General features: G+C 34.4%; 1 protein-coding gene across 1 annotated transcript; it reads right to left on the bottom strand.

Moving 5' to 3' along the window:
- Window positions 1-16: 16 nt before the first annotated feature.
- Window positions 17-27,150, bottom strand: Spata9 (spermatogenesis associated 9). The gene is made up of 5 exons (XM_076856019.2): window positions 27,090-27,150; window positions 26,827-26,915; window positions 17,148-17,369; window positions 5,913-6,008; window positions 17-301 (listed from the first exon to the last, which is right to left on the bottom strand). The coding sequence occupies exons 1-5, from the start codon at window positions 27,148-27,150 to the stop codon at window positions 17-19; spliced, it is 753 nt and encodes a 250-aa protein (XP_076712134.2).
- Window positions 27,151-27,366: the final 216 nt, after the last annotated feature.

Below are 27,366 nucleotides of genomic sequence, written 5' to 3'. Positions count from 1 at the left end.
TTGTGTTTAGATTTCTTCATTCATTTATTTCAGCTGATTGGTCAAACACCGAATGTAAAACCTGGATCTTATTACTCTGCTTATTAGCAGGAAGCTTGGGGAGATCTGAAATGTTGTCTGGCTTCTCCGACAATGACCTGTAAGGTTTTGCTTTGATTTCACCTTCAGGAAATGCAGGCTCCAAAATCACAGGCTCTGAAAAGGCTTTTCTAAAATTTTCACTCTCTGTGTTTTGCCTTATGGATTCTTCTTCTTGGAAAATGTGCTTTACCTTCTCCAGCACAGCATTAATGCAGACTGCCTATATAATTTTCAAAAATTTTGAAAAGTGAAGTCTCTTTTTAAACTACTAACAACCACAGATAAAAAAAAAAGGCAATAAAATATTTAGCATAAATAATCTACATATTCTAATAAAACAGAACTTCCTTTCAGGAAGCACTTGGTATATGGTAAGTATTGGGAGATTGATTCCCTGTTCTAAATACATAACACCAAATTCTAAAGAGTATTTAAAACCTAGTATGCTTCAGTTAAAATGTGCTTTACATCTTTTTTTCCCCCTCAATTCATTAGCTGTTTCACTTCTTTATTCTTCTGACTAAATATAATGAAACATTTTTTGAGAGATGGAATTTGTTCCCAAACATTTCAAAGTAGGCTTTTTGTTTTAATTTCTTCCTCCCAGACTTTGCTTGTACCTGTGTGTACAATGGGAAGGACATAAACATTTTGGTAAGAATTTAGTAAGCTTGCAAATCAATGATTTCTAAGCAAACACATGACCCAATTTCCACCTAAAAAAAAATGCCATTCAGTGCTTCAAGGAGAAGCGTCTCAAACAATTTTAAAAATTAAGAGTCTCTAAGAAGGATATTTACTAAATTTCCCCTGTGAGTTTTCTAACAATGAAAATGATGATGATGATGATGTCAAGTAGTTAAGGCAAGCAAAGAGAATAGAAATTTCTACAAAACATGAACTTAAACTAGTTTATTATACAAAATAAATGCTTCAAGATGGAATAACGGAGCATAAACACAAAAGGTTTTCTTGAAGAGGTAGTAGCAGTAGCAGAGAAATGTGTCACAGTAGGTTGGGTAGAGAGGTGATGGGAGGGGAGGGAGGGAAGGTGGGGATAGGAAGGGTAGCAGAATACAATAGACACTAGTATGGCAGTATGTATAAACGTGGCTATATAACCAATGTGATACTGCAATCTGTACACGTGGAAAAATAAGAATTCATACCCCATTTGAATCAAATGTATGATATGTCAAGATCATTGTCATGTTTTTGAGCAACTAAAAAAAAAAAAAAAAGGTAGTAGCAAAAGGGCTGAGAGACTCAGGCTTTGAAGAACTTCAGCTGGATCCTGCCCGCTTGCCTGCCTGCCTCTCATAGAACACAGGAGGCACAGCTTTTCCACACTTCTCCAGTTAGCGTGTGGCCAATGAAATAAAATGATATGTCTGCTGGGAAAGAGGTCAGTAAGGGTATTTGGAAGTTTTTCCTCCTACCTAAAGAGAAAGATCTTTGTCTTTTGCCTCTATCTTCCCCTTCCAGCTTCAGACACTGATATTGAGGTGATGCCTGAGCATGAGGTAACAAACCTAAGGACTAAAAACAGTTTTTAGAGAAAAAGGTAGAAAGACCCAGATGTCTTAATCTGTTCATATTGCTATCACAAAAATATTATAAATTGAGTATCTTATAAACAATAGGATTATCAGTTCTGGAGATTAGAAAGCCCAAGGTCAAGGTGATGGCAGGCAGATTCTGTCTGGTGAGGGCCTGCTTTGTTCATAGATGGTGTCTTTTAACTGTGTATATATGGTAGAAGAGAAAAAGACAACTCTCAGGAACTTTTTATAATATAAGGGCACTAATCCCATTCATGATGCCTAATAATTTCACAAAGATCCCACCTACTAATAGTCACACCTTGGGGGTTAGTTAACATACAGATTTGCAGAGGACACATTCAGACCAGAGCACCTGGTTTCTTGATGGCGTTGTAGATCCCACTATACAAAATTAGGAACTGCCTAACTAACCACGGACTTCTAATTAAGATGATTAAATGTCAGTAACATATTTTTATATTTTTTGATACTTGCATTTTGAATGTGCCCAAACCCAGAGCTAGAAACTTTCAAGTCTATCACTTCTAACCACACATAATCTCATCCACATAACCCAATATGATCATTTACTATGCTGTGTTGTGAAAAAAAATTATTGTAAAGTTCTCTCTTATTTGATATTCCCTCTTTCATCATCTACAAAATTATATCTATGCCCATTTTAAGGAACTTTACTCCAGTCTCAGAAAATGAAGAGTTTTGATTGAGGTCAGTATGCCTTTCTTTGTTTTAACCTGTACCCTACCAATTTCTCTGTCGGTTATTCCTTTTCTCTTCAACCTGTCACTCTTTTTTTTTTTTTCTAGTACCGGGGATTGCACTCAGGGGCACTCGACCACTCAGCCACCTCTCCAGCCCTATTTTGTATTTTATTTAGAGATGGGTTCTCACTGGGTTGCTTAGTGCCTTGAAGTTGCTGAGGCTGGTTTTGAACTCATGATCCTCCTGCTTCAGCCTCCTGAGCTGCTGGGATTTTATGTGCAACCTGTCACTCTTGACTGGCTCTTCACCTACAATACTCATGAATAATCTTCCATCCTAAAATTGGAATTCCCTGCAGCCCTGTCTCTCTCTTGACTGCTATATAACTTTCTCCTTTTAGTCAAACCAGTTGATATTCTTGGTTTCCATTTTATCATCTCCTATTCACTCTAAAACCTGTTTATTTCTGTCTTTCTTATCCCAACATGTCACTAAACTAGTTCTCAAAATGATTAAGCTTAGCATCTTAAATACTAGACCTGATATACTTTTCAAATATTTCTTTTACTTGATCTTTTCTGCTTGTATTTGATAACCATTCACACCTTCCTGAGTCTCTTTATTTCCTTGACACCATTTTTCCTGATTCTCTTCCTGCTTTTCTGAATGTTGCTTTTTTGTCTCCTTCATAGATAAATTCCTTCTTAGTTCACCTTAAATGTTGCTATTTTCCACATTTCTGTTGACTGCATTCTTTGCACGTGGCATGGTTCCACTCATGTGGTATTAATCTCCAATACATGTGTTATTTATTTTTAAAACCATAATTCCAACCTTGGCCTCTTTCAGGCCTTGGATGCTTATCTAATCAATTAACAGTTCACTAAGAGGTTTTTATTATTTGCTTGTAAAATCTATAGTGTTACAAACTGGGATGGTTTCAAACAGGCTTTGAGAAACTGAAGTTTAATTTTGGTTTTAGTTTAGTTTTTATTTTCCTATACTCATCCATCCTACTATATTTGTAGAGTACTTACATCTTAATTCAATTGATGCCAATTTTATACAAGATTCATATTTAAGATATTGAGAACTTCTCAAAAACATAAAACATTTGCAAAATATTTGATACATTCAAGATTTTTTTAAAAACATGAAATAACATGTTTAAAAGTAAGTTGTAGCTTTTCAAGAATGTCTTGGATTTTTTTTTTTTTTTTTTTTTTTTTGGTGCTGGGAATTGAACCTCATGCCTGCTAGGTAAGTGCTTTACCACTGAGCTATCCTTGCCAGCCTTTAAACTTTTTTTTTTTTTTTTTAAGGGTCTCACAAAGTTGCCCAGGTTGGCCTTGGATTTGCAATTTTCCTACATTAGCCTCCCTAGTAGCTGAGATTACTGTCATGCACCACTGGGGTGCAGCTGGGTGTGCAGGATTAGATATTCTTAGCCTTTTGCATTTCCCTAAGTATTTTAGAATCAACTTATACACACACAACTGCTTGGATTTTAATTGGGACAGGTATAAATTTATAGATTGTGGGAGAAAGATTAATATCATTTGCTTTGATATAAAAATATGTAAGAATTCCAGCAAAACATAAATTGATTATGAGAAATTAAAGATCAAAATAAATAGATATATATGTTCCAGTATTAGGAGAAGGACTTATTCTACCAGTTATCAAGACACCGTATAAGGCTCTGTAATATAGTGCTAAATTGGTGCAAAAATAAACAAACAGGCCAACTATAAACAGACCTACATAAAAAGACACTTGATTCATGATTTTTTAAAAAGGGGTGGGGGTTCTTCTAGGATAATAGAAAAAAGACTTTTGTTTTCTGAGAAATTGAGGTAAATCAGTTGGATACTCATGGGGGAAAATATTTGGCCCTTTTCTCAAACCAATTTCACATGGATTATAAATCTAAAAGTGGAAGGCAAAATAATATATTTTCTAGACTACAACAGGAGAATATTTTTGTGGCCTTGGGTATAAGTTGAGATTCTCTAATTAGGATACAAAGCTCTTAGCAAAAAGGTAAACATTAATAAATTGAACTACATTAAAATGAAGAAAATGAGTGGTAAGAGAGTGAAAAAGCAAGTCACAGGATAAAAACAAAATTTGCCCATATGTAATCTCAAGAGGACTTTCTCCTGTAATATATTTTTAAAGTACAAATCAATAATTTTAAAAATTTGATATCTCTCAACAGAGAAAGAGACTTTAACAGAAATGCACAAAGGAGGATATCTAAATATCTATTTAATGAATGCAAATCATTGAAATGAAAATTAAAATCCAATGAACATAATACTACATACCCACAGAAATGGCTGAAATGGAAAATATTGACAATACCAAGTGTCTGTGGTAATCTAGAGTAACTAGGACTTTTATAATGTGCTAGGATTAGTGTAAATTGCTACAAACTATTTTGGAAAACTGTTTTGCAATACCTACTAGAGATAAACACATGCATACTCAATGACCTAAAAATTTCACCAAAAGATATGTACAATAATATTTATAGTAATCTTAGTCATAATAGTCCAAAGTGGAAATACTCCAAATGCTCATCAGCAGTTGAAGTGGTAAAATAATGATGATAGAGGGAATACTACATGGCAATGACAATGAACAAACTATTGCTACAGAGAACAAATGAATCTCACAATGATGCTGAGCAAAAGAAGACAAACACAAAAGATTATAAGTTATATTATTTCATTTACATACAGTTTAAAAGCTGAACTATCATGGTAGTGGTTACCTTTATAGAAAAGGGTAATGAAGGGGCTGGAGTTGTGACTCAGTGGTAATGTGCTTGCCTAGCATGTGTGAAGCACTGGGTTCCATCCTCAGCACCACAAAAAAATAAATAAAATAAAGGTATTGTATTCATCTACAACTAAAAAAAAATTTTTTAAAAGGGTAATGATTTTAAGTGTAAAAGAAAGAGATTTCTAGAATGATGGTAATGTTTTGCTTCTTTACCTGATTACTGCATAGATTAATAGATTTTGTGATAATTCATCAAGCTGTGCACTTTTCTCTTTCTATGTTAGACATGTTTTTAAAGTAAAATATAAATGGCTATTGATTAACAGAAAATAAAGCCCTTATAATGGATAAAATCTTCAATATTTTTGTCATGTACAGCACTTGTCATCAAAATATTATATGCTAATATTTGTATTCTCCAAATTCATAGACCCAAAAATGATGAATGCTGAACTGCAGCTATCATAGGATATAATAAATGGAACAAATGTAGCTAAATGAAAGCAAAAACTAAAATGTCTTGACCAAAAGCCTTCCAACAGTAATAAACTTTCTGAAAATAATTTTAGTTATTAAAGAAAATTGATTTTTGTTGGATCATTTGGCTCCTCAGAAAGTATAAAACATGAAATTATTTTGTGTTACAAGAAATGGTACCTTAGTTTGTGAATAGTATCATTAAAGATAACATCATACAGCACACAATTGTATAGTATTATCTTTAACATTGCTTAAAATAAGTTATATTTATTTCTAGATTCCAATAGAACTTACCAAATAAATTAGTGCTGCATATGAAGCATATATTATGCTAGTTAAAGCAGTCTTTGCTGGAAAGGAAACGATATCACACAAAGAACCCTTTCTGACCTGCAAAAATAGAAAATATATTCTTATTAAAACAAAAATTTCCAGTGTTTCAGTGTTCTATTTTACTATGTTATTACAGAATGAGAATTTAAATTTTTATTTTTAAAAAAGTCATCTACATTGCAACTATCTGGACTTCTTTCCACATTTTGAAAATATATAGGTTTTTTTTTTAACTTTTAACAAGAAAATACTTTCTACTAATCAAAACCTATGACAAATCTATAATCTTGCATTTTTTGAAATTCTTTAAACCTTTTATGATTATAAACTGTGCTCACTAGGAGGTGCTGCTGTGCATATTTGAAAAAAACAGTCTTGTCTTTGTTCAAATTTATGTAATCAGTCCTTACTAAATTATTCACAACCTCAGTGAAGCAAACAGCAATCAAAATACTAAGCATTTCCCGGAGATTAATGATCTGCTTGGATATGTTAATCATGAGACTGCTAAAGGCCAGCATTGTCATTAGATGGTCATTAAGCTTCAGGAAACCCTCTGTTATAGCCAGCTTGCTATTTCGAAGGTTATGCCAGCCAGTAATGAATTTGCCTCTCAGTTTTTTCTAGTTTCTGGTACTAGATGTCCCTACTTTAAACATATCAGTATAACATATTCAATTTATGGGAACTATATTATCTAACAGGCCACCTCTGTGGCCTTGAGCAGGCTATGAAATGAAAACATTAGGAAAACATTCCCTTCCCGCTCAGCAGTGAGGTGGCAGTTAGCCATGTTCCTCCGAAGCAACAGCCAAGCCACTCAGTGGTTTCGATGAACTCCCAAATGGTACAGACTGTGGCTAATAAAATCATGTAAATTCACAGTAGAAAATGCACACAAACTCAAAAGAACAGTGTGTACCATGTTTGTTAAAAAGTTATTTATAGCATTGAAAGGGAAGTAAGCCAATCTCAAAAAGCCAAAGAGGAATGTTCTCTGTGATTAGTGGATGCTGATCCAAAATGGGGGAAGGGAGGGGCATGGGAAAAATGGAGGAACTCTGATTGGGCAAAGGGGAAGGAGGGATAAGGAGAGGGTATGGGGGCAGGAAAGATGGTGGAATGAGATGGAACATTATTACTCTAGGTACATGTAAGACTGCACCTATGATGTGACACTTTTGCGTACAACCAGAGAAATGAAAAGTTTTGCTGCAATTGTGTACAATGAATCAAAATGCATTCTGCTGTCAAATATACCCAATTAAAATAATTACAAAAAACATGAAAGCAAATAGGTCTTTAAAAAAATGAACTATGTGCTTCATAAATGTTCTCTTTAATTCTTGAAACAATCCTACAAAGTTGTTGTTGTTGTTATTATTATTATTCCACAAAAAGAAAAAAGAGAAATAGGTAATATAGTTGGCAAGTAGTAAAGTTAGGTTTAAGCCAGGAGTCCCATTCCAGGGTCTGAACCCTTCATCTGATCATTAAGCTGTGTTGCCAACACAGTTGTATTGCCTTGGAATTTACTGCTTATGAAGAGTGGAAAGGGACTGTATTGTAATAGCTAATATTTATCTCATGGGTTTGCTGTGAAATAAGAAAATGCTTATAAAGTGCTTAGCAGGATACCTATATGTGAGTAGCAATAAGGGGCTTGGTAGACATGATTAATATTATTAGTACCTTAAGAGATAGGATAGAGTTAAGATCAAAATTATAAGCCTAAGAAATTATTCATTTCCAAACAAAAATAAGCCAAATTAATCTGTACAGTTAGGTGTCAAGAAAATGGGTATTCCCAGCAAGAGTGAGATTAGTGACTGGAAGGCAGTATGAGATTTTGGTGGGAGGTGGTTATGGGTGACTTGAACTGTAGGTTGTGTTCAGTTTATGAAAATGCATTGAGCTGTATGCATAGTGATTTGCATTTGTTCTCCATATTTCAATTTAAAAGTTCAAGAATCATGTCTAATATTTTTATGATAAAATAAACAACTTTGCATAGAAAAAATCTGGACAGAAGTGTAACAAAATTTTGATAGCTTTTATGATTTAGTCATATAGCTTTGTAGTCTTAACATTTACAGAACACTCATATACCAGGTTCTATCCTACAGCTTTACTCGCACTGCCTCATTTTATCAACAAATCTATGAAAGGGTAACACAGGTTCAGAGATTAAATTCTTTGTTTTCTGTGGGTTTTTTTTAGTTAAATTGAAAGAGCATATGGTATCTTTTACAAATGAAACAATTAAAATATAAATGAATTTTGCATCCTGTTATAGTGTTTATATAGTAAGTTTTTGCTTACTGCTGCCATTACTAAATGAAGAATAAAATTGTTTATCACAGTCTTCTTGCCTCCCTCTTATGTGGTTTATGGAATGCTGAAACCAAGAATACCATCTGCCTATTAGCTGAGAGTGTTGCAGAGAGCCTGTTTCCTTTCTTCTTCCTTTCTCTTCAGGCCATACTAACTCCTAGATAAAGGGGTAGGTATGACTCCCTGTATAAGTCAACTTGGAAAATTTCCCAGAGTTCCTAGCTTCAGTAAAGTTTCCAGGAAATGAAGTAGGAGTTGCTTTTTCCTTCTTGCTGGAAGAACCAAAATGACAGAATGCCTCTGAATCTAACAGTAAGACTGTACAAGGAGACAAGCATACAAGTAGAGAGCAGACTTTGCAGGAGAAAGAAAAACAGACACACCCCTACAAAAGGCTTCTTCACAGTGTGAAGATTCATATGAATGCTGTCCATATTTGACAGTAGGCCATATACAATTAAGTAAAAGTGGGTCTGCATGAGAAATTACTCTTTCTCTCTGTTTTGCTATATCTTTCTCAGATTCAGTCTTTCACTTTATAAGTAATTAAAATTGATTAGTTTCAAAATAAATGATGAAAACAATATATGTTATGCTTCTGAACAATTTATCTGTATATTGCCTAAGGGTCATTTTTTTCCCACTATTTTATTGCTTTTAACAAATACTTTCTATTTCTGCAACAAATCATTCTTGTAGAAAATGTATTTCCTCTAAAATTTATGTGGCTACTGGCAAGTAGCCATTTTTCAATTTTATGACTTGCAGTACATATTTTTCATATTATAAACCATCCTGTTTCATTTTGGCTTGCTTTTAGTAGGAATAGTATATGGTCAAAACTGAGATAAATAAACAGGAGAAATTTGGTAAATGGGAATCTTTATTTAAATTGTCTTGGCTTATTTAAATTTTTTTCTTTTAACCGTGTTATATTAATTTCATTTTATTTGCATATTTGAGTTAAAAATATCTTAGTATCAATGTTATATACATATGTCATTGTTGTGGTCCTCCTCCTCCTCCTCTTCCTCTTTTCTTCTTCTTATTTGGGAACATTAACATATACAATAGGCATATATGTTAAAAAAAATGCATATATTAAAATTTTTTCAACCTATAAACTTCTTCCATATAATTTTGACTGCCTCATTTCATAAAAGAAGTATCTGTGTTTGTTTTTGGCTTTTTACTAATAATGACATAAACTACAAGAAAGTTGAAAAAATAAAAAAAATAAAGATCCACATATACATGATCTGAAGGTTGGAGAATTACCAGGCCAGACTTAGATTGTGTCCAAAATCACCTTGATGAGCGATACAAGGAGAGATAATAGAGACACTCTAGCTTGATTATTTACCAACAAACATTGCAAGAACACTGACTGCTGTTAATAGATAAAGTATGGGGGCAGGGATGTTTCCTATTAAGTTGCAAAAGCTTCATGCTCAGGTCTTTGTTTAGCGACCTCAGAACACCCAAGAACACAGGCAAGACTCCTAGCAGTTCACAGTGAAGAAAGCTGTTTGACTTTGTTTAGCTCAGTATTAACACCCTGTGGAACCTTGTTTTTGAGCATGCTTTTAATCAGGTGGTCCTGTAAAGGTCAAATGTCCCAACTTCTTGGTATACTTGGAGAGGTCCTACTTTCTAGGAAATATCTTTTTTCCCAGGTCTGAATCATACTAGCCAAGTTAGACTCATGGCAGTCCCATTAAGGATGCACAGAAGTTCCTAATATTTGTATGATTTAGAAATATCCCAAACTGGAATCTACCTTGGAATGTCAGTGATGAGAAAGACTACTTTAGTTATTGTCAGCATCCTAATGAAAGTACTTATTTATCTTCATGTTCTTCAGGAAAGTCATCTATGAGACAGTACTAGTAGAACCATTTAAGAAGTTTATTTTTTCTTTCATATATAAACTTCTAACCTCCATCCTGAAAAGAGATCACCAGTTCACTGGGATGAAATGAACTGCCAGGCATTGTGAAGGCTGAGGGTTTGCTTCACTTTTACCCATATCATACCTTATACCACTCCACAATGCCTACACAAAATAAAAACAGTCATCTCAGATGGCTTTATAGAGATAACTCTGTCACAGGAAGAGCTCCTGGTCCTGTGGCCCTGCATTGGTCTGCCAGAATCAACAACTATGTCTGGGAGCTGACGTGTCTTGGCTAAAGTCAGCATTAAAGCTGATTATCTAGGTCACTGCAGGGAGAGCAGCTGCAGGCTTCACTCAGCCAGGCAGTCCTTAAAGCTGGGCAGATGCACCATTCTGTAAATATAGGTGCTGGGGATGTCGGAAACCTCCAGGGAATTCTCTGCTCAGTTTTTTCCATTTCTGAGGCCTCACAGGCTAGCTGCTGTTCTATTACTGCAGTCTCAGCCCTGCAGAACCTGAAGAGGTTTGAGGAGCAACCTGACTCAGCATTCACAAAGGAAAGCCTCTTTCAACTAGATGGTCAGAGGAGAAGCCTGACCCCAATTCTCTGTGCTCATGTTATAACAGGTCATTGGAATCTCTTCAGGTCACTTGTGTCAATTAAATTTGGGGGGAGCTCATGTTTGGCACATACTTCAATATACTAAAAAGATGGGACATGGTCTAGATCTGAACATCCAAGCAGAAAGGCCCAGGTAGATTGTTGAGGGAGTCTTGGGACAGAGTCCATTCTCTGATTATCTTGAGGAGACCATTACTATATGTGTCATCTCAGACTTCCCTATGTCAAAAGGCTAAAACACTATTCTGATTATTGTCAGTATTCTAATAAAAATGCCCCTTTATTTCCATGTTCTTAAGGAAAGTGATCTATAAGACAGTACTGGTAGAACCATTTAAGTTGTTCTAGGTGTGAATGCATCACCTTCAGACCAGTGACTAGACAGATCACTTGAAGAAGATCTTTAGAACATACTTTCAGATGGGTTATTAGGCCATGTACCTTCCTACAAGCAAGTTTTCATAAAATGTTATCCCCCATGCATTCACAAATACCACCTTTGCATAGAAAGCAATTCCAGCTCTTTCTTCTTTTTAATTTCCAATAACATCAAGCTCCACCTTGATGCAGGCAACCTAGGAATTCTTAAAGGAATTCATGCTGGAACCTACTCTGGATAAGTTGAACTCTATGTCACGTAGCTTCTTCACACTGTGACATTCACCTCACAGCATAGTCTGGTAACATGGAGACACTTCATCCACAGAGCAATCCGTTGATTTCTGCCACTTCTCATATCTCATATGTTTCTCTGTTGTATCTTTGATTCTCTGGGCCACTCTATTCATATTCATACTTCTATTTTTATCCTCACGGAGCCTTTCAAATTTGACATGTTATTTTCTTCCTTGCTACAACTTAGTTTCCTCTTAATGGAAATTCTGCTTCTCTACCAAAACTACCACATATCATTCAAGTGAAGCTTCTTCCTCATCCCCAGCCCTCAAGGACTCTGAAACCTCTGACCAGGGATTGTCTTTTGTTGTCTTACTCCAGCCATATAGAATTATTTGTTTTCCAAATAAGTCATACTCTCAGTTACCTCAGTACCTTAATATATACTATTTTCTTCTTGGAATGATTCACTTACTTCTTCACCTGCAAATTCTTCTTCCTTCAAATTTCAGAATACCAAATCTTCTAGAAAGCCTACACTGACCACTCTGGATTCATAGGCCTCTTCTTTATGTTTCCTTTGTATACTTGGCACCCTTTAATCATATGCTTATTACTAAACCTCATTAACATTGTTTTCTATTTTACCTACCAGCCCCACAGTCCACAGAGCAAGCAAGAGAGGTCTCTGAATTCCTAGAACCAAAACTAGTGATTTTACCTGTCATGTTTTCAACAAATATTGTTGAATGAATAAAAAAGTTAATTTATATTTCTCTTACTTCCCCAAAGAAATTTAATCATCTTATATTAAAACTTGTGAAGGAAGATATTAAGTAAAGCTAAAGGCCATCTGATTCCATCAACATAGCAGACTGGGAATCACTTGCACAAAAACACTGAGAAATTCCATATAAAATGAAATCAAAATATTTAGCATAAGAATGATTTTGCAAAAAAAAAGAAAGAGAAGTTCCCTGTGCCAGGAACAAAGATGGAACTAAAAGCCAGAGAAGCAAGTGTATGAGTTTATACTTCAGAAACTCTGGGTGTTATTGGACCCTGAGATAATGATTGGGTGCTTGAGTTCTAATACAAAGACTGGAGATGAAGTGAAAATTGGGCCTTTGCGGAGCTTCTATTTCAGTGAAATTGAGACTCAAAACAGAGTTCTCCACCTGGGACTGGAATTCTCCTATGAGAGATTAAGACCTTACAAAGGGATCTGAATTTACCCTTTCAGCAGGAAAATCTAAGCTGAAAAAAGAATAAAGCCTGCTCCCAGATTGCAGATACCCTTGGAAACAAAGCAAAATTCCTCTAAAGGATGGTTGGTTCCACCAGTGAATACAGAAGGGATTTTTATTAAAAACAAAACAAAAAAACAAAAAACCTCTGTTGGAGAAGATGCTTCAGTTAAAATTAAGTTATAAAACATAAGTAAATTATCTAATAGATGATATAAATCACCATAGTTAGAAAAATTAGCATTCCTCCTAATATTTTAAAGAACAACCAGGTAAAAGACCATTCCTAAATAAATATGTTCAGAATGACTAAAGACTTTTTTTTTTTTAAATGAATAAACTTGTAAAGAACCCATTAAAAAGATAAAAGAAGCAGAAATTTTAGGTACAACACCAAATAGAACTTGTAGAAATAATAAATGTAATGTTTTAAAATTAAAATACACTGACTAAATAGGAAAGACAGTAGAGTGAGTCAATGTAATTTTCCTATGTTCTTATATGAATAAATGACCAGTGTAACTCCAAATCATGTGCAACCACAAAAATGGGAAATTATACTCCATGTATGTAGGATATGTCAAAATATATTCTATTTTCATGTATTACTAAAAAGAACAAATAAAAACTTTAAAAATACACTAAATGAAAGACCTTTTTAGGCATAATTACTAAGGATGTATCAAAAAGAGACAAAGAGGGCTGGGGTTGTGGCTCAGTAGAAGAGCACTTGCCTAGCATATGTAAGGTACTGGGTTTGATCCTCAGCATCACATAAAATAAATAAATAAAATTAAGGTATTTTGTTCATCTACAACTAAAAAAGAGAGAGAGGAAAACATAAGGAAGGCAAATACACAAAAAGAATATAATGAAAAGATCCAAAATATGTTTTAATAGCCATTCTATAATAAGAGATTAAATAAAAAACTAAAGAAGCAATACTTGAGGAAATAATGACTAAGAATTTTCCAAAACTGAAGAAATTATCCTCTAATTAGGAATCAAAAGGATTCCCAAAAAAGAATACCCTCCCTGAATACAGTTTGATAATAGCTAATGAAACCTGGAGCAATCCCTCTTCAGATACATACCTGAAGAATGTCTCACACACAGGCAGGGATGTATTTGCAAGCATATTCACTGAAGCACTGTCTTCAACAGAAAAAAATTTAGAAACTAAACTGTCCATCAACCCAGTATCAGATGAACTATGGACCATTTTTTTTCTTACCAGAGAGAGAAGCTAAAAATAAACCCTAGCTACATATTTATCAATGTCAAGTAAGAACAGTCTCAGAAGGATAGGCACAGTATAATTTATATAAATTTAAAATATATATAGAATAAAACTATATGCATCTATTGTGAATATGTAGTAAAAATATAGAAGTAAGGACATATTCACATCAACTTCGGTGTAATGATTGTCTTTGGTGAGAAGCAAAGAGAAGAGAGTAAGCTATAGTTAGTTATATTCATTTTTATTAAGGGGAAATCTGAAGGCAATATGACAAATATTACCAGCAGTTTAAATTTGGGTTAGACTTACGATATATTACTTTCTGTGTGTTTTGAAATACCTTCATTGACAATAATTTTGGGGATTAAAGCTAGATCAATTAGAACAAGAGAAAAGGAGAAGAGATCTCATATGTTATTGATTTTGATGTCAAGAGATAGTCACAGTCAGTATATGGACCTTGGACAAGCCAGTTGGTCCCTAAACCTGTCTCTTTCATCTCAGCCTCCAGGAATAAGTTAGATTTAAATTTACCTCAGAAACTCATTGTCAATCAAGGCAAAAAGGCAAACCCATTATGTTGTTTCAGTTCTTATCACCAAATAAAAGGAAGCACATAAGTTCAGCTGCAATAGATATAATTTTTTCCTGCCACTGAATATTCATGAGTTTTGAGAGAGTATTCTCATGGATTTGTTTCATTCCTGTACAGATTGATCTTCCAAGCAAAGGACGTGTTCAAGTAGCAAACAACCTTGGAAGCTAGAGAAAGCGTACAGAGACCTAGAGAAGTTCTCTCCAAACACATCACCTGGCACTAAAGACAAAGTCCTCTCCTTCTTCTTCCCTAAACATTTACATTCCAGGGTGATAAAAAATCACCCTCGGGGTGGGGAAGAGAGAGGACAGAGAGACAAAAAGAAGGCTGGGCAGATGTGTCATTTTCCTATGAAAAGCTCAGAGTGTTCCCTAGCATGGTGGCACATGCCTGTAATCCCAGTGACTTGGGAGGCTGAGGCAGGAGGATAGCCAATTTAAGGCCAGGATGGACAACTTAGTTAGACTCTGTCTCAAAATAAAAAATGAAAAGAGCTGGGGTCTAGTTCAGTAGATAGAGCACCCCTGGGTTCAACTCCTAGTACTGAGAAAAAATTTAAAAAGTGCTCAGTCTCTTGATTTCAAGGTTCCTCTCTTTTGAAATAACCTGCCTTATGGGAACTGAGTGTAGGGAACCAACAAAAAATATTGCTCTGATCCTTTCACCATGAATATCAATCTATGTCCCTGACCTAAGCCTGGTGTGTGTGTGTGTGTGTGTGTGTGTGTATGTGTGTGTGTGTATGTGTGTGTGTGTATAAAAGATAATTTATTAGCAAGTAATGTAAAATCTCAGATCCTTGATGGTTCTGAATTAGCAGAGAAGCAAAAAGGAAGACTCTGAAAAGTGAAATGGACAGTGTTTTAAAATATGATTTCATGTACTAAATACAGAAATATTTTTCCAAAGAAATTTCTTATATCAAACCTCTAGAAAATCTGTAGGTTTGACAATGCAAGGAAAGAAATAGCAAAGCAAAACATTCTATATAAAGGTGATTTCAATGAGAATTTAAGATAATACAGTTTAGCTATCTTTCTTTTTAATGACCTAAGGATACAGAAATACAGCTTGTAGATCTTAGAGACTCATATGGTTAAAACAAAACATTTTTTTACTTTATTAGATATCAGGTATTATAAATGAATTTTTTTTTTATAAATGCTGCCCTCAGGCAGTTCATAGCTCACATATCTGATAATTTTTGGAAATGTCAAATTCTTTGATTAAAGAGAGATTCCTACAGAGTAAAATGTTTTTATTATTATTTGTTGATTTGGGCCACTCAGCATTCATTTTATCACCTTTTTGAAACAACCCAGATTTTTATTTGTGGATTTACTCTCCCCATACCAATCTCAGATCATATGATCTGGAGGGACACCAATCCCAAATATAGGGATGAAGCTGGTAATCTGGTCATAGACTAATTAGGGCATCCCATTTTATGGCTTAGAGATGAGCACTGGACCTAAGTCATTCTCCTATATAAGTCATTCTCAAAGAATAAACCTGAGGACTTTACTGGGAACACTGGATTAATGACCCTCTTTTCTGCTGTGAAGAAATCTAGAAGGATGTAACCCCAGGAACAGCTGCAAATGATGGAGGAAAATGCCACTTTAAGAATGCAGTCAGCATAGAGCAAGCAGACTCAAGAAATGGAGAGAAAGAGACAAACATCATTTGAGTACCTGTATCCAGCAATATTTGGGCTTTTAAACAACTCCAAACTGTTTACATAAACTAATGAATCCTACCTTTTTTGACTTAACTCAATTTGAACTTTGTTTTCTCTCCCTTCAACACAAGAGTTCCAAATGATTCATCCTGGGGTTTACAGGCCAGACTTGCAAGATTCTAATCTTTTGTAGTGAAAATTTAGGATGCTTTGAACAATGCCCTGACTGAAAAATCCAGAGTTCTGTACCATAAAGTTTAGGAAAAAAGAAATAGTTCCTTAAAAGTTTTATGAGCTGTTTTCCTTAACAAAACAAAATAGAGCCCCAATAAAACAATGTAGAAAGGGTAATTCGAAATCTACTTAAATATTGATGGGCTTCTCCAAATTATAGTTAAATATACTTAATATATTATATATGTAAAGATTATACTGGAAATACAACAAAATCATGTGGGAAAGAACAAAACAGCCATTTTAAAGATGTGTTGTAGAATTTCTTTTAGGTTTGACAGAAATTGTAATTTGCATCCTTATATTTGGTTGGAATTGATTGAAATTGACCATTTAATAGAGTTAAATAATAAGCTGGGGAAAAAAGTCTATATTGCTGGGCTGGGGTTGTGGCTCAGTGGTAGAGCACTTGCCTAGAATGTGTGAGGCACTGGGTTCGATTCTCAGTACCACATATAAGTAAATAAATGAAATAAAGGCCTATCAGCAACTGAAAAAGTATTATTTAAAAAAAGTCCACATTGCTTCCCCTCCTTTTCAGACTTATTTAAACCAGAAAATACACTATATTGAAAAAAAGCAACCATTTATTTCTCTTATCCAAGTGCATCTGTTTTACATGGAAGACAACCAAATGCTCTACATTCTCATTTTTAAAATATTCCACATTTAAAGCAGTTTCTTTAACAAAGGTCCACATCTTGTGCCAAAGTAGTAGTGCTTACCTGAATGTTATATACTGGTTGACTTGGCGCATTAACTTCTCTTAGCAGACGACAAGATATGTCCCTTAACTCCAAAATTCTACATGTAAGCTTAGGATGCAGAAGTTTGGCCACTGACTGGGAAGATTTGGATATGTTGTTTAATCCTTGAATTAATGCTCTCCGATTGATCTTGGCTAAAGTGATAGCCATTCTGGATTTTTTCTGCACAGGTTCTCTTTTCTGAAAAATAAGCCTTTAAAAAGTAACTGATATGTGATTTTTCTACTGCATTATTAAAATCCACTTCTGGCAGAGACTGAATATATAGCTACATTGCATATAATATTGTATATGTATTTAGTATCCAATAATTATATACTCACATACAATACATATACCCCCCACACTTCAATATAGATATATTTTTTCCTTAGAAAAAATATCCAGAAATGAAGTAACTAGCTAAAAGATAGATATTTTTCATTTTTCTCTGGGTTTATATCTTTTTTTTTTGCATTAATTTCAAAAGTAAACAAGAATCCTTATCCAAATATCAATATTTGAATTATTCAAACAATAATACTTATTCAAAATGGTTATATTTTCCCAGTCCACTTAAATTTTTTTAAATTATGAAATGCAGCATACATACAATATATATGTACATGTATAATTTAAAGAAAAATAAAATAAATTTCTGCATGCTAATCAACAAGTTTAATAAAATTTTACCTCTCAATACTGTGAAAATTCTATCAGTATTCTGATGGAAAAAACTGTAGCATTACATAATATAGTTCTTTCTCTGCTCTACCAGTAAGTGAACCATGGGGCAATTACTTACAATGTGGTTAGACTACATTCCAGGCAACAAACAAATATAGTTTCCATTATTCATGGAAGTGATTTTGTGGGTTATTTTGGCATTTTAGGATATAACTGGAGGGAAAGTACTGGTTAATAAGTACTGGTTAAAAACAAGTAACTCTGGACCTCTAAATATTTGTTCAGCCTAAATATAGAAATACAAAATATTTTAAATAGATTTTTTTGCCCATAACAAACACCATTTCAACGCCCCTTCTTTTATCCTGAAATAAATGTATTTTTGTTATTTTGTCATTGAAGTTCAGTACTTCTACTACTGCTCAGAATTTGTTAATGGAGATAAAACAAAAACTGTTCTAGCCTCTCAATGCGGATGTATTGCTATAGCATTCGGTGTTCTGTTGTGATCTGATAAGTTAACTTTACTAAAAAAGTCCATTAGCCCACCAGTGGCCTCAGCCGTCCTAGTCAAAACCAATAACAGAGAGTGTCATCTAAATTGCGGACTGCAGAAATTGCTACATCCCAAGCCATTTCAAAGGAAAGCAAGCCAAAAAAGCAGTTATATGGCAGGTAGAGCAAGAAAAGTAACATGTAGGTACAATCATTTGACATTATTTTCTACCCTGATTGTGGTTGTGAGCACTCCTGGGAGAGAACCCAAATTGTCTGCAGTATCCAAAGCTCTATCACATACAGATTCCATTCCTCTTGTGACTTTGTACTTTGCGGCACTGACCTCTTCCAACTCCTTCTCAAGGTGGAGTAGCTGGAATTAGTTTGGTCTGATTATAATTTACTTGTGTTTTTTTCTCATTATAATTTACTATCACGCAAAGAAGTCCATATGTGGTGGAATATATGCAGGTCTACTTTTACTAAATAACTTTGTCTACTTGTCCAAGCATCATGCAGTGTTGGAGGACCCCCCTTTTTTTGATACAAAGATTTAACCCAGGGGTACTTTACCATTGAGCTGCATCCCCAGTTCTTTTTATTTTTTTATTTTAAGACAGGGTTTCACTAAGTTGCTCAGGGCCTCACTAAATTGCTAAGTTTTGACTTGAACTTGTGATCCTCCTGAGTATGTCTCCCATGTTGCTGGGATTATAGGTATGCACTGCTGTGCCCAGCTAGGTCCACTCATTTTTGCAGTTGCAAAATGTTAAACACTCTGCAGTTTCCCCATCCATATTTTCATAAGTTTATTTACAAAATCTTGTGATCTGTATGTGTTGGTCTAGATTAACTGATTTCACACATTTATTTGTATTAGCTAATCTTGATTCATTCCCCCAAACAGTACTCTAGAATGACCCTTCAATCTTCACTTCTTTTACAGTTTCTCTTTAATTTTTTATCTTTGTATAAAAATTAAGCTATTTGTAATTGATAATCTGTTAACCCAACATCTCATATAGGATTCAGGTTAACTGACTCGTTATAAATATTATTTTAATGCAGATGAACATTATGTTAGTGCCATATGTTAGTGTTATCTTCCCCATTCCTGGCCTGTCTCTGACAGTCTCAAGCTGATTCTAATGACCATCATCATTGCTTCCCTTACATGCTCCTTGTTTTGTGTGAACACTGTGCTTATCTTCAGATTTTTAAAAATACTTTCCTTTTTTGATGTATTCCTAGATTTAAAAAAAAAAAAAAAAAACTGTTACTTTTGCAAATAAAATCTTCCTGACCATCTTTATTTTCCTTGCCACAAAACATGGGATTGAATTTCTCAAGAAGATTTCCATTGATGAAGCATGTTCGGTGGTTCTTCTTGTCTCTGGAGACATGAAGGTCACTACAGAGGAAGAGCTACTTATTCCTTTAGATGCAGAATGAGATTCCCTATATATAAAACAGTCACCAATTCAATAGGAATGAAACCGGAGATCATTATATTTCGTGAAATAAGCAAGACACAAAAAGACAAGTACCACATGCTCTTGCTCATACATCAATTATTACAAGGTTGATCTTATAGAAGTTGAGAGTAGAATAGTTACTAGAGGATGAGGAGTAAATGAGGGAGAAGGGATGGGGAAAGTTGAAAATGAGTACTAATAAATAGAAGCAGGAGATTTTGGCATGCTCGAGTATATTTGGGTGACTATAGATAACAAAAAGTTATTGGGTATTTCAAAAAGCTAATAGAAAGAATTTTGAAAGTTTTACCACAAACAAATGATAAATATTTGAGGAGGTAGATATCTTAAATCTGCTTTAAACGTTCCATAATACATATATATCCAAATATCATATTACTCCATTAATGTATACAATTATTCATAGACCCATTAAAAATTTATTCTTAAAAAGTCACTAATTTATGATGATGATTTCAATTCACTCTTAGGTTGAGTGAGTTACTCAATTAGTTCTATTAGGAAATTGGTTTTTTTAAAAAAAAATTTTAGTTGTAGATGGACAAATATTTTTATTTTATTTATTTATTTTTATGTGGTGCTGAGGATGCAACCCAGTGCCTCACACATGTGAGGCAGGCCCTCTACCACTGGGCTACAACTCCAGCCTAGGAAATTGTTTAAATGTAAATGTTGACCAAAAGTTAAATTTCTTTTCCCTCTTTTTAGTTTTCTATCACCCTAATCATCCTGAAGTTGATTACAAAGTGTGAAAGTTTAGATGATTCTTTCTGTCATCATCATCATCTGAGCACATCACCAAAGGCCAGAAAAGAAATTCAAACTCTCCATCACACCTCAGAGATGCATGCACAAAGGTACTTAGAGGTAACATACCAAAATAAACCTAGCCTCAGTTAATAAGATTGGCTTTAGAATCTTGCTCCAGATCTCTCCATTTAACCTCCACTATTTAAATATAAACCCTGCTTTTCCTTTTTCTTTTCTTTTTTTCTAGAGCCAGGCCCATTTTTTTGTCATCAGCAGTTTTAATGCTGAACTCCGATTTCTATTATCTCAGCGTTTTACTATCCTCCATCTATAAAACCAGCCTGTCAGCAAATCTTATTCAATTCTTTCTCTGAATAGTCCTGGAATTCGACCACTTACCACTCAGAGTACTACACCCAGTCTGTTATACTTAGATACCACCATCATCTCTTCTCCAAATTAGTGAATTAGATTCCTAAATAGTTTCCCTGCTTGCAGCCTTGCCTGTTTTCATTCTTTCAACAATGTATCAGCCAAAGAGATCCAATTAAAACTCAGATCATACTGCTCAACTGTGTTGATGGCTACTTCTTGAACTCAATGTAAAAGTCAAAGTACATTAAACCCCACAAAGTCTATTACTTCTTTACCTCTATGGTCTCATCCTCTTTCCCTCTTCCTTTCCTTCCTCACTATTTGTTGAACTTGTCAGGTAGATTTCGTGAAATGAAGATACCAAATGGAAATATTTCTTCTCAGACCCAGACAAAATTAGAGCCAGGAAGTTATGAAGGGGAACGGTTCATAATTTTCTGTCGAAGAACTTTCTCAAGGACAAAGGCCCAAGACAGATTTCTTCTCAATATACATATATCCCATGTTTTGTATGCCTCACACATATGAAGAAATTTGTGTAACTAAGTTTAACATTAAGACTGCAATAATTCAGAAAGATGCTGTTGACAGGACACTCACCCATCAGTTATGGCTCTGACAACAAATTTACACCAATTCCTGCCTCTGGTCTCCACTACCGAAGAACACTGTATCCAAGTAGCTTGCACAAATCGCTCCTTTTAAGTGCATTTAAAGTCTTCCTCTTGCCTGGATCTCCTTGAATATCTATATGGTTCTCTATGGCACAGGTACTCCCATTGCCTACTCTGCTATTCCCAAATAAATGTCATTATTCTTTGGAGAAGCTCTCTGATTGTTGTTTAGTTTGATAATTTCTATCTCAGGGACTTTGCACTAGCTATGCCATTTGATTTCTCAAGTGTCCTGGATTTACTCCCTCACTGCCTTTAAATCTTAATTTAAAAATCAGTTTCTCACTAGACCCTTCTTGGTTATGCTACCTCAACAATCAATTGTTCATTGGATACCTACTCCCCTACTTTATATCCCTTTTCTGCTATATTTTTCTTCTCTCTACATTTACCAATATATAGTATACAGTTTAAGGGCCTGGGGTTGTGGCTCAGTGGTAGAGCACTAGCATGTGTGAAGCACCAGGCTCTATCCTCAGCACCACATATAAAATAAAGGTCCATCAACAACAATAATTTTTTTTTAATTATACAGTTTATTTCCCTTGCTTCTTATTTCTGTTTGACAAGAATGCAATTTGTATCACAGCAGTGTTTTATAGCTATTTGGGGGCTCTCTGTCCCCCTGCAAGGCCAAGATTAGTGCCTGGCATGTAGTAGATACTTCACAAATACTTATAAGAATGAATGAACGAAGAACATCAGAAAGTGTAACAAATTAATATTGAGAAATATCAAAGAAATATGCCAAATTTAGAAACCACCTAGAAAGTTTTTCGTGCACAATCTACTTTGCAACTTTCACAATAATGATACTGCTTCACAAGAAACAATTCACCAAAGACAAAAATGCAATTGAATTATAGAACATTCTAGTTATAGTCCTATTCTCATTACATTTCAAAACTTCAACACCATTAAAAGTAATTTCCAGATACTAATGGTGCATCCTCAGAAGTTTTTTTCTCACATTAAAAAAAAGAGAATTCAGAGAAGTACATTTACAAATGTAACATTCAAAATTTTTGGCATGGGTTACAGCATTATGGCATATGTTCTATTTGTAATTCCCAATCTTGTAGTATATGGTTAAATGTAATTTTAACTAATTTTTTTTTAGTTCCCCAATATAGTAAACATTTCTTCATTCAAATGTAAAGGTTGGCAATTTTGAATTCCTCATATGGAAATCATTTACAATTTGCCTCTGTAAAGCTTTAAAAATTATCTTACCAAGAAAGTAGATACTGAAGGTATTGGGCTGGTTGGGACACAGAGTGTGGAGGGTACTAGACCTCAGAAACAACTACCTCAAGCCAAGGTTCTAAAATGAGCTTACTCAGCCCCAGAAAGAAAATTTCATTTAAAATATTTAGCCATGAAGAACTAACTACTTGATAACCATTATTCTGGGTATATCTTCTATAAAAATTATACCACCACTCCCATCAAATCTTTTTGAATTGTTTTAACTGTAGGTATACAAGAAGGCCTTTTCCTGAATAAATAGCCTGGGGTGGGGGAGGATTTAAATACCAACCACAGAATTTAGAGATTTAAAATACAACCGAATTAATAAAGTCCTCTAAACATTCTTAAAACTATTTCTTTCAGTACATTTGGGAACTAGGGATCATCCTAGAAATTAAAAAAAAAAAAAAAGCATTTACAATCTGACCTTTTAAAAATAATCTAATTAGCAATATTCTCTGGATATTTTATTTTTGAAGAAAAATAGCTTCAAAAGTGCTATAATGCTCCTTAACTACTCAGATTTCTTGCCAATCTCAGCAACACATTCTTCAAAGTAAGAAAAAGAACAATGTAAGTATTTCAAAAATGATAAAATAATGTTAACTATCATTATGTTCCTCTCTAAGTGAATTAAAGTTCTTAAAAGTAAATAGCTTCAAGAAGATGAAAATGGGAACAAAATTCTTTCTTTAGAGATCAGAATATCAATCTATTTCTATATAAATCATGCTTTGGGCTCTAGTAGGATAATGAGGCCATTCAGATGGGAGGAAAAGATGAAGGGAATTAAAAAGAGAGTTGCAACTTCTTTGTTTAAGTAAAATCCAAATTTCTCTAATTTAGGCAATGGGAGAATCACAATTTGGAAAGGATAACAGGGATTTCTTGGCCTGTCTCTGGCTTCTAGGATTCACCTTGAGGCTTTCTCAATAATTACTGTCACCATTGTGCTGCTGTAGTCATTTGATATCCAGGATCAACCACGAACACCTGTCCATCTTTTCCCTTTATACCACCAAGTATAAGAGCATTGCCAAGAAAAGATTCCAGTGTTTCAAAAGACTTTATACTAATGCTAGAAGAATGCAGAAGAGGAAGTAACTAGATTGCAAGTCTGAGATATAGAATTACAGAATTTGGTTTGTCCTCTGGAGCTTTTAAGCCTTATTCTATTTGCTCAACAGTCCACTATCTGGTTGCCACCTCAGCAGGGTACATCAAGGACCCACACTTTTTGCAGTAAAGACTACACCATACAAGAAATGGATTTGTATAGTGCCATACAATATCACTGACGATAACACTAGAGAGACTGCTGAAGTCTCTAACATCTTCTGAAAGTCAGTTCTATAAGTCAACTCTACCATAATTAAGAAAGTCCAGTAGGTCTTAACAGTTGAAACTCATGTGTGATTTGATGGTAAACAAGAATGTCTATCACTTTGTTTATTTTTAGAAATATATAAGCTTAGAAATTTGAATCATTTACATAAATACATAGCCATAATCTTCTATTCAGATAAAAAAAAAAGAAAATTATTTTTGCTAAAAATAGAGTTTAAGTATACTGCAAGCATTATTGGTGAATATGGGTTTGTAGAAGTAAATTTGGGGGGTAAATTCAATTTTACTCACTAAGTATTGGTTCAGTTTTTAAAACTTTCAAAAGTGTAACCTATACTTGACTTCTTTGGGGATTCTTACGGCTGCTAATCTCTCCCTCTTTTTTTCCTCCTTTGACCTTCATAGAATTTCATTCTCCCCTCTGCAAGAATTCCCTTTTTTACTTCTGACTCTTTGCTGATCCCTTTAAACACTGGCATTTCTTGGAGCTTAATCCCATGCTCTCATATTACTACATTCTCTCCTTAAAGTAATGACATTTACCATCTTGGTTTAACTATAGGTATCATTATATGCCTGATTTTATGCATTATATAATGATGATGTAATAATGTATATTTTTAGTCCAGACTTCACTTGAGCTTCCAATCTATGTCTCCAATTTATAGCTCATCTCCACGGCTCAGAAGGGATGTGACAGAATCCCTTAAATGATCCAATTAAATTCATTTCATTATCTCCAAACCCTCTCCTCCTCCTCATAGAGTCCTCTATCCTAGTTAGTAGGACCACTATTGTTCTACCAACTCAAGCAATCCAGAGTTTCCCCCATCCCTACATATCCCTCTTGCACTACACTGTCAGTTTCCAGATACCCTAAATATCTTGTACCCAACCCATTCTTTCTAACTCCAATGTATTTGTCCTGTCTTTGTTTTTGGCTATCATTTGTAAAAGAATTGTACTAGAAGCTCTGTCTCCATTCAAAACACATTACTACTGAAGAAATAGTTTCATAGTGCAAACTGGATGTCATTTTCATGCTCAGAATCTTTCTGTGAATATCTATGTTATAATTAGGATGAAGCAAGGTCTTTTTTTTTTAACATGGAATACAAAGACCACCATATTCTGACTCCTGGTTACATTTTCTAATTTTCTACTATTTTCCTGCCTCAGTCCTTCTATCATACATGCTGTTTATTCATATTTACTTGGCATTTAGGGAGTATGCTATGCTGTTTCATACTTTTCAGCCAAATTCACACTGTTTTCTCTGGGTTATTATTCTTTGCCCTTAACTACTTACCTTACCCTTTTCTTTACCAAAAAAAAAAAAAAAAAAAAAAAACCCTCCTATTCATCCTTTGAGAGTCCACTTAAGAATCCTTCCATGAAGCTTTCTCTAACCATCCTAGGCAGAATCGTTCACTTCTCTAAATTGAATTTACCTCTGAAACACTTAGCATATTCTAAGGCAATTATTTGTTTACAATTCTGTCTTTATTCAATTAAGCTGATTGATGGATGGGATGGTATCTTGCATATTATCTCTGTATTCCCTCTGCCCAGCACCAATCAGTAGAGAGTATTTAGTAAACATATACTGGCTGGTTTTCTCAATGAATGGTCAGATAGTTCTTACCCTTGGAATGAGATGTACAGAGTGATTATTGGGTTGCTTGGAGTGCTTTACTGTTTATTTCCTGTTTGGAGCTATGTGCCTCACCTTTGACATTGCCAAGATTATAATTTCTAAATAAGTGGATTGTTACTGTATCATAAGTGGATTGTTACTGTAATCATAAGTGGATTGTTACTGTAACTTTAAGGCATATTCTATTTCAACTGTGATCAAAATGGCTGAAACATACTTTTCTATTAACAACTGTGTACCTTTGAGTAAATTAGGTTATATATGTCCCCTTAACAAGGTGTTACTTTTTCCTGATTATATGTCTCTTCAAAATTCTTGTTGCTCCACTCTCCATTTCCAATATTTTATGTATTTCAAATCTTTTTGGGAACAGAGATTTTTAAAATACAGCACATATATACTTTGTTTAAATTGATACCAGTTTTTTCCCACATTAAAACACATGCACTTTTACTATATTTATCTTTCCATTGCTACAATTGAGTGTTTGCACTGATTTAATTGCCTCAGATTTTAGCTACAATATATCTGGCTTTTTTTTTTTCACTTTACCTTAAGCAAATCTTTATTTATTTATTTTTGTGGCCTTGTTCATGCAAGGCAAGCACTCTACCAACTAAGCTATATCCCAAGCCCATAATTTTAAATGAACTGCATTGCGATTGTGGCTATGAGATTTCCAGATTTCTAATCCAAGGATTGTCTTTAAACTTAATTTATCTCATTTCCTGATCTACAACCCTTCTTTTTTCCAGATCGTCCTCCCATTGAGGAAGATTGAATTTTCTTTTTTTAGGTAAAATTAGTATCTTCTTAAGCTCTAAGCACTTATATCAAAATCAAAGCATTAAATAATCCATATGACAGTAAAAAAAACAATATATTTTTAAAACTTCATTTTGAAAATTATGAAATCACATTACCTGATTAGATTGTGATAATCTTAGGATGGTAGGAAGTTCATCTTTAAACTCATCTATAAGGTCCATAATTACTTTCTGGATCCCCTCCACTAAGAAAAAAAGAGGTTAGGAAAAAAAAGTTTTAAAACTATTCCCTGAAAGATTCAAAAGAACTTGGAACACTGGGTTCACCTCCTAAGTGACTGAAAAGAAGAGAACCATAGGGGATCTTATTCTCTGTTGTTCCCACACCCATATTCCCTTTAAAACAAGATTGTGTGTACTTTTTCCAGAACAGTTCTTCAACACATGTCCACATATCCACCCAATGGGTTTGACTGGCATGAAGAGTTCTTGCTGGGGTTTCTAGTGCCTAGCAAGCTTGCAGGCCTGGGCAGGGGATAGCCTTCCACTCAGGAAAGCAGGGGAGGACAGAATCCAAAGGTCCTTGTTGGAATCCATTGTTACTACACAATGGGCATCTGAGAACTTGTTACAGAATCTTCTGAAGTCACCTGGCAGTGAGAAGAGGAAGAATGTGTTTGGAGGCATGAGGGGAGG

This window comes from Callospermophilus lateralis, chromosome 5 (genome assembly GCF_048772815.1).
Source record: "Callospermophilus lateralis isolate mCalLat2 chromosome 5, mCalLat2.hap1, whole genome shotgun sequence".
Taxonomy (NCBI): domain Eukaryota; kingdom Metazoa; phylum Chordata; class Mammalia; order Rodentia; family Sciuridae; genus Callospermophilus; species Callospermophilus lateralis.
Note: the sequence above shows the minus strand (reverse complement) of the source record. Positions and strands in the feature narration are given on the sequence as shown.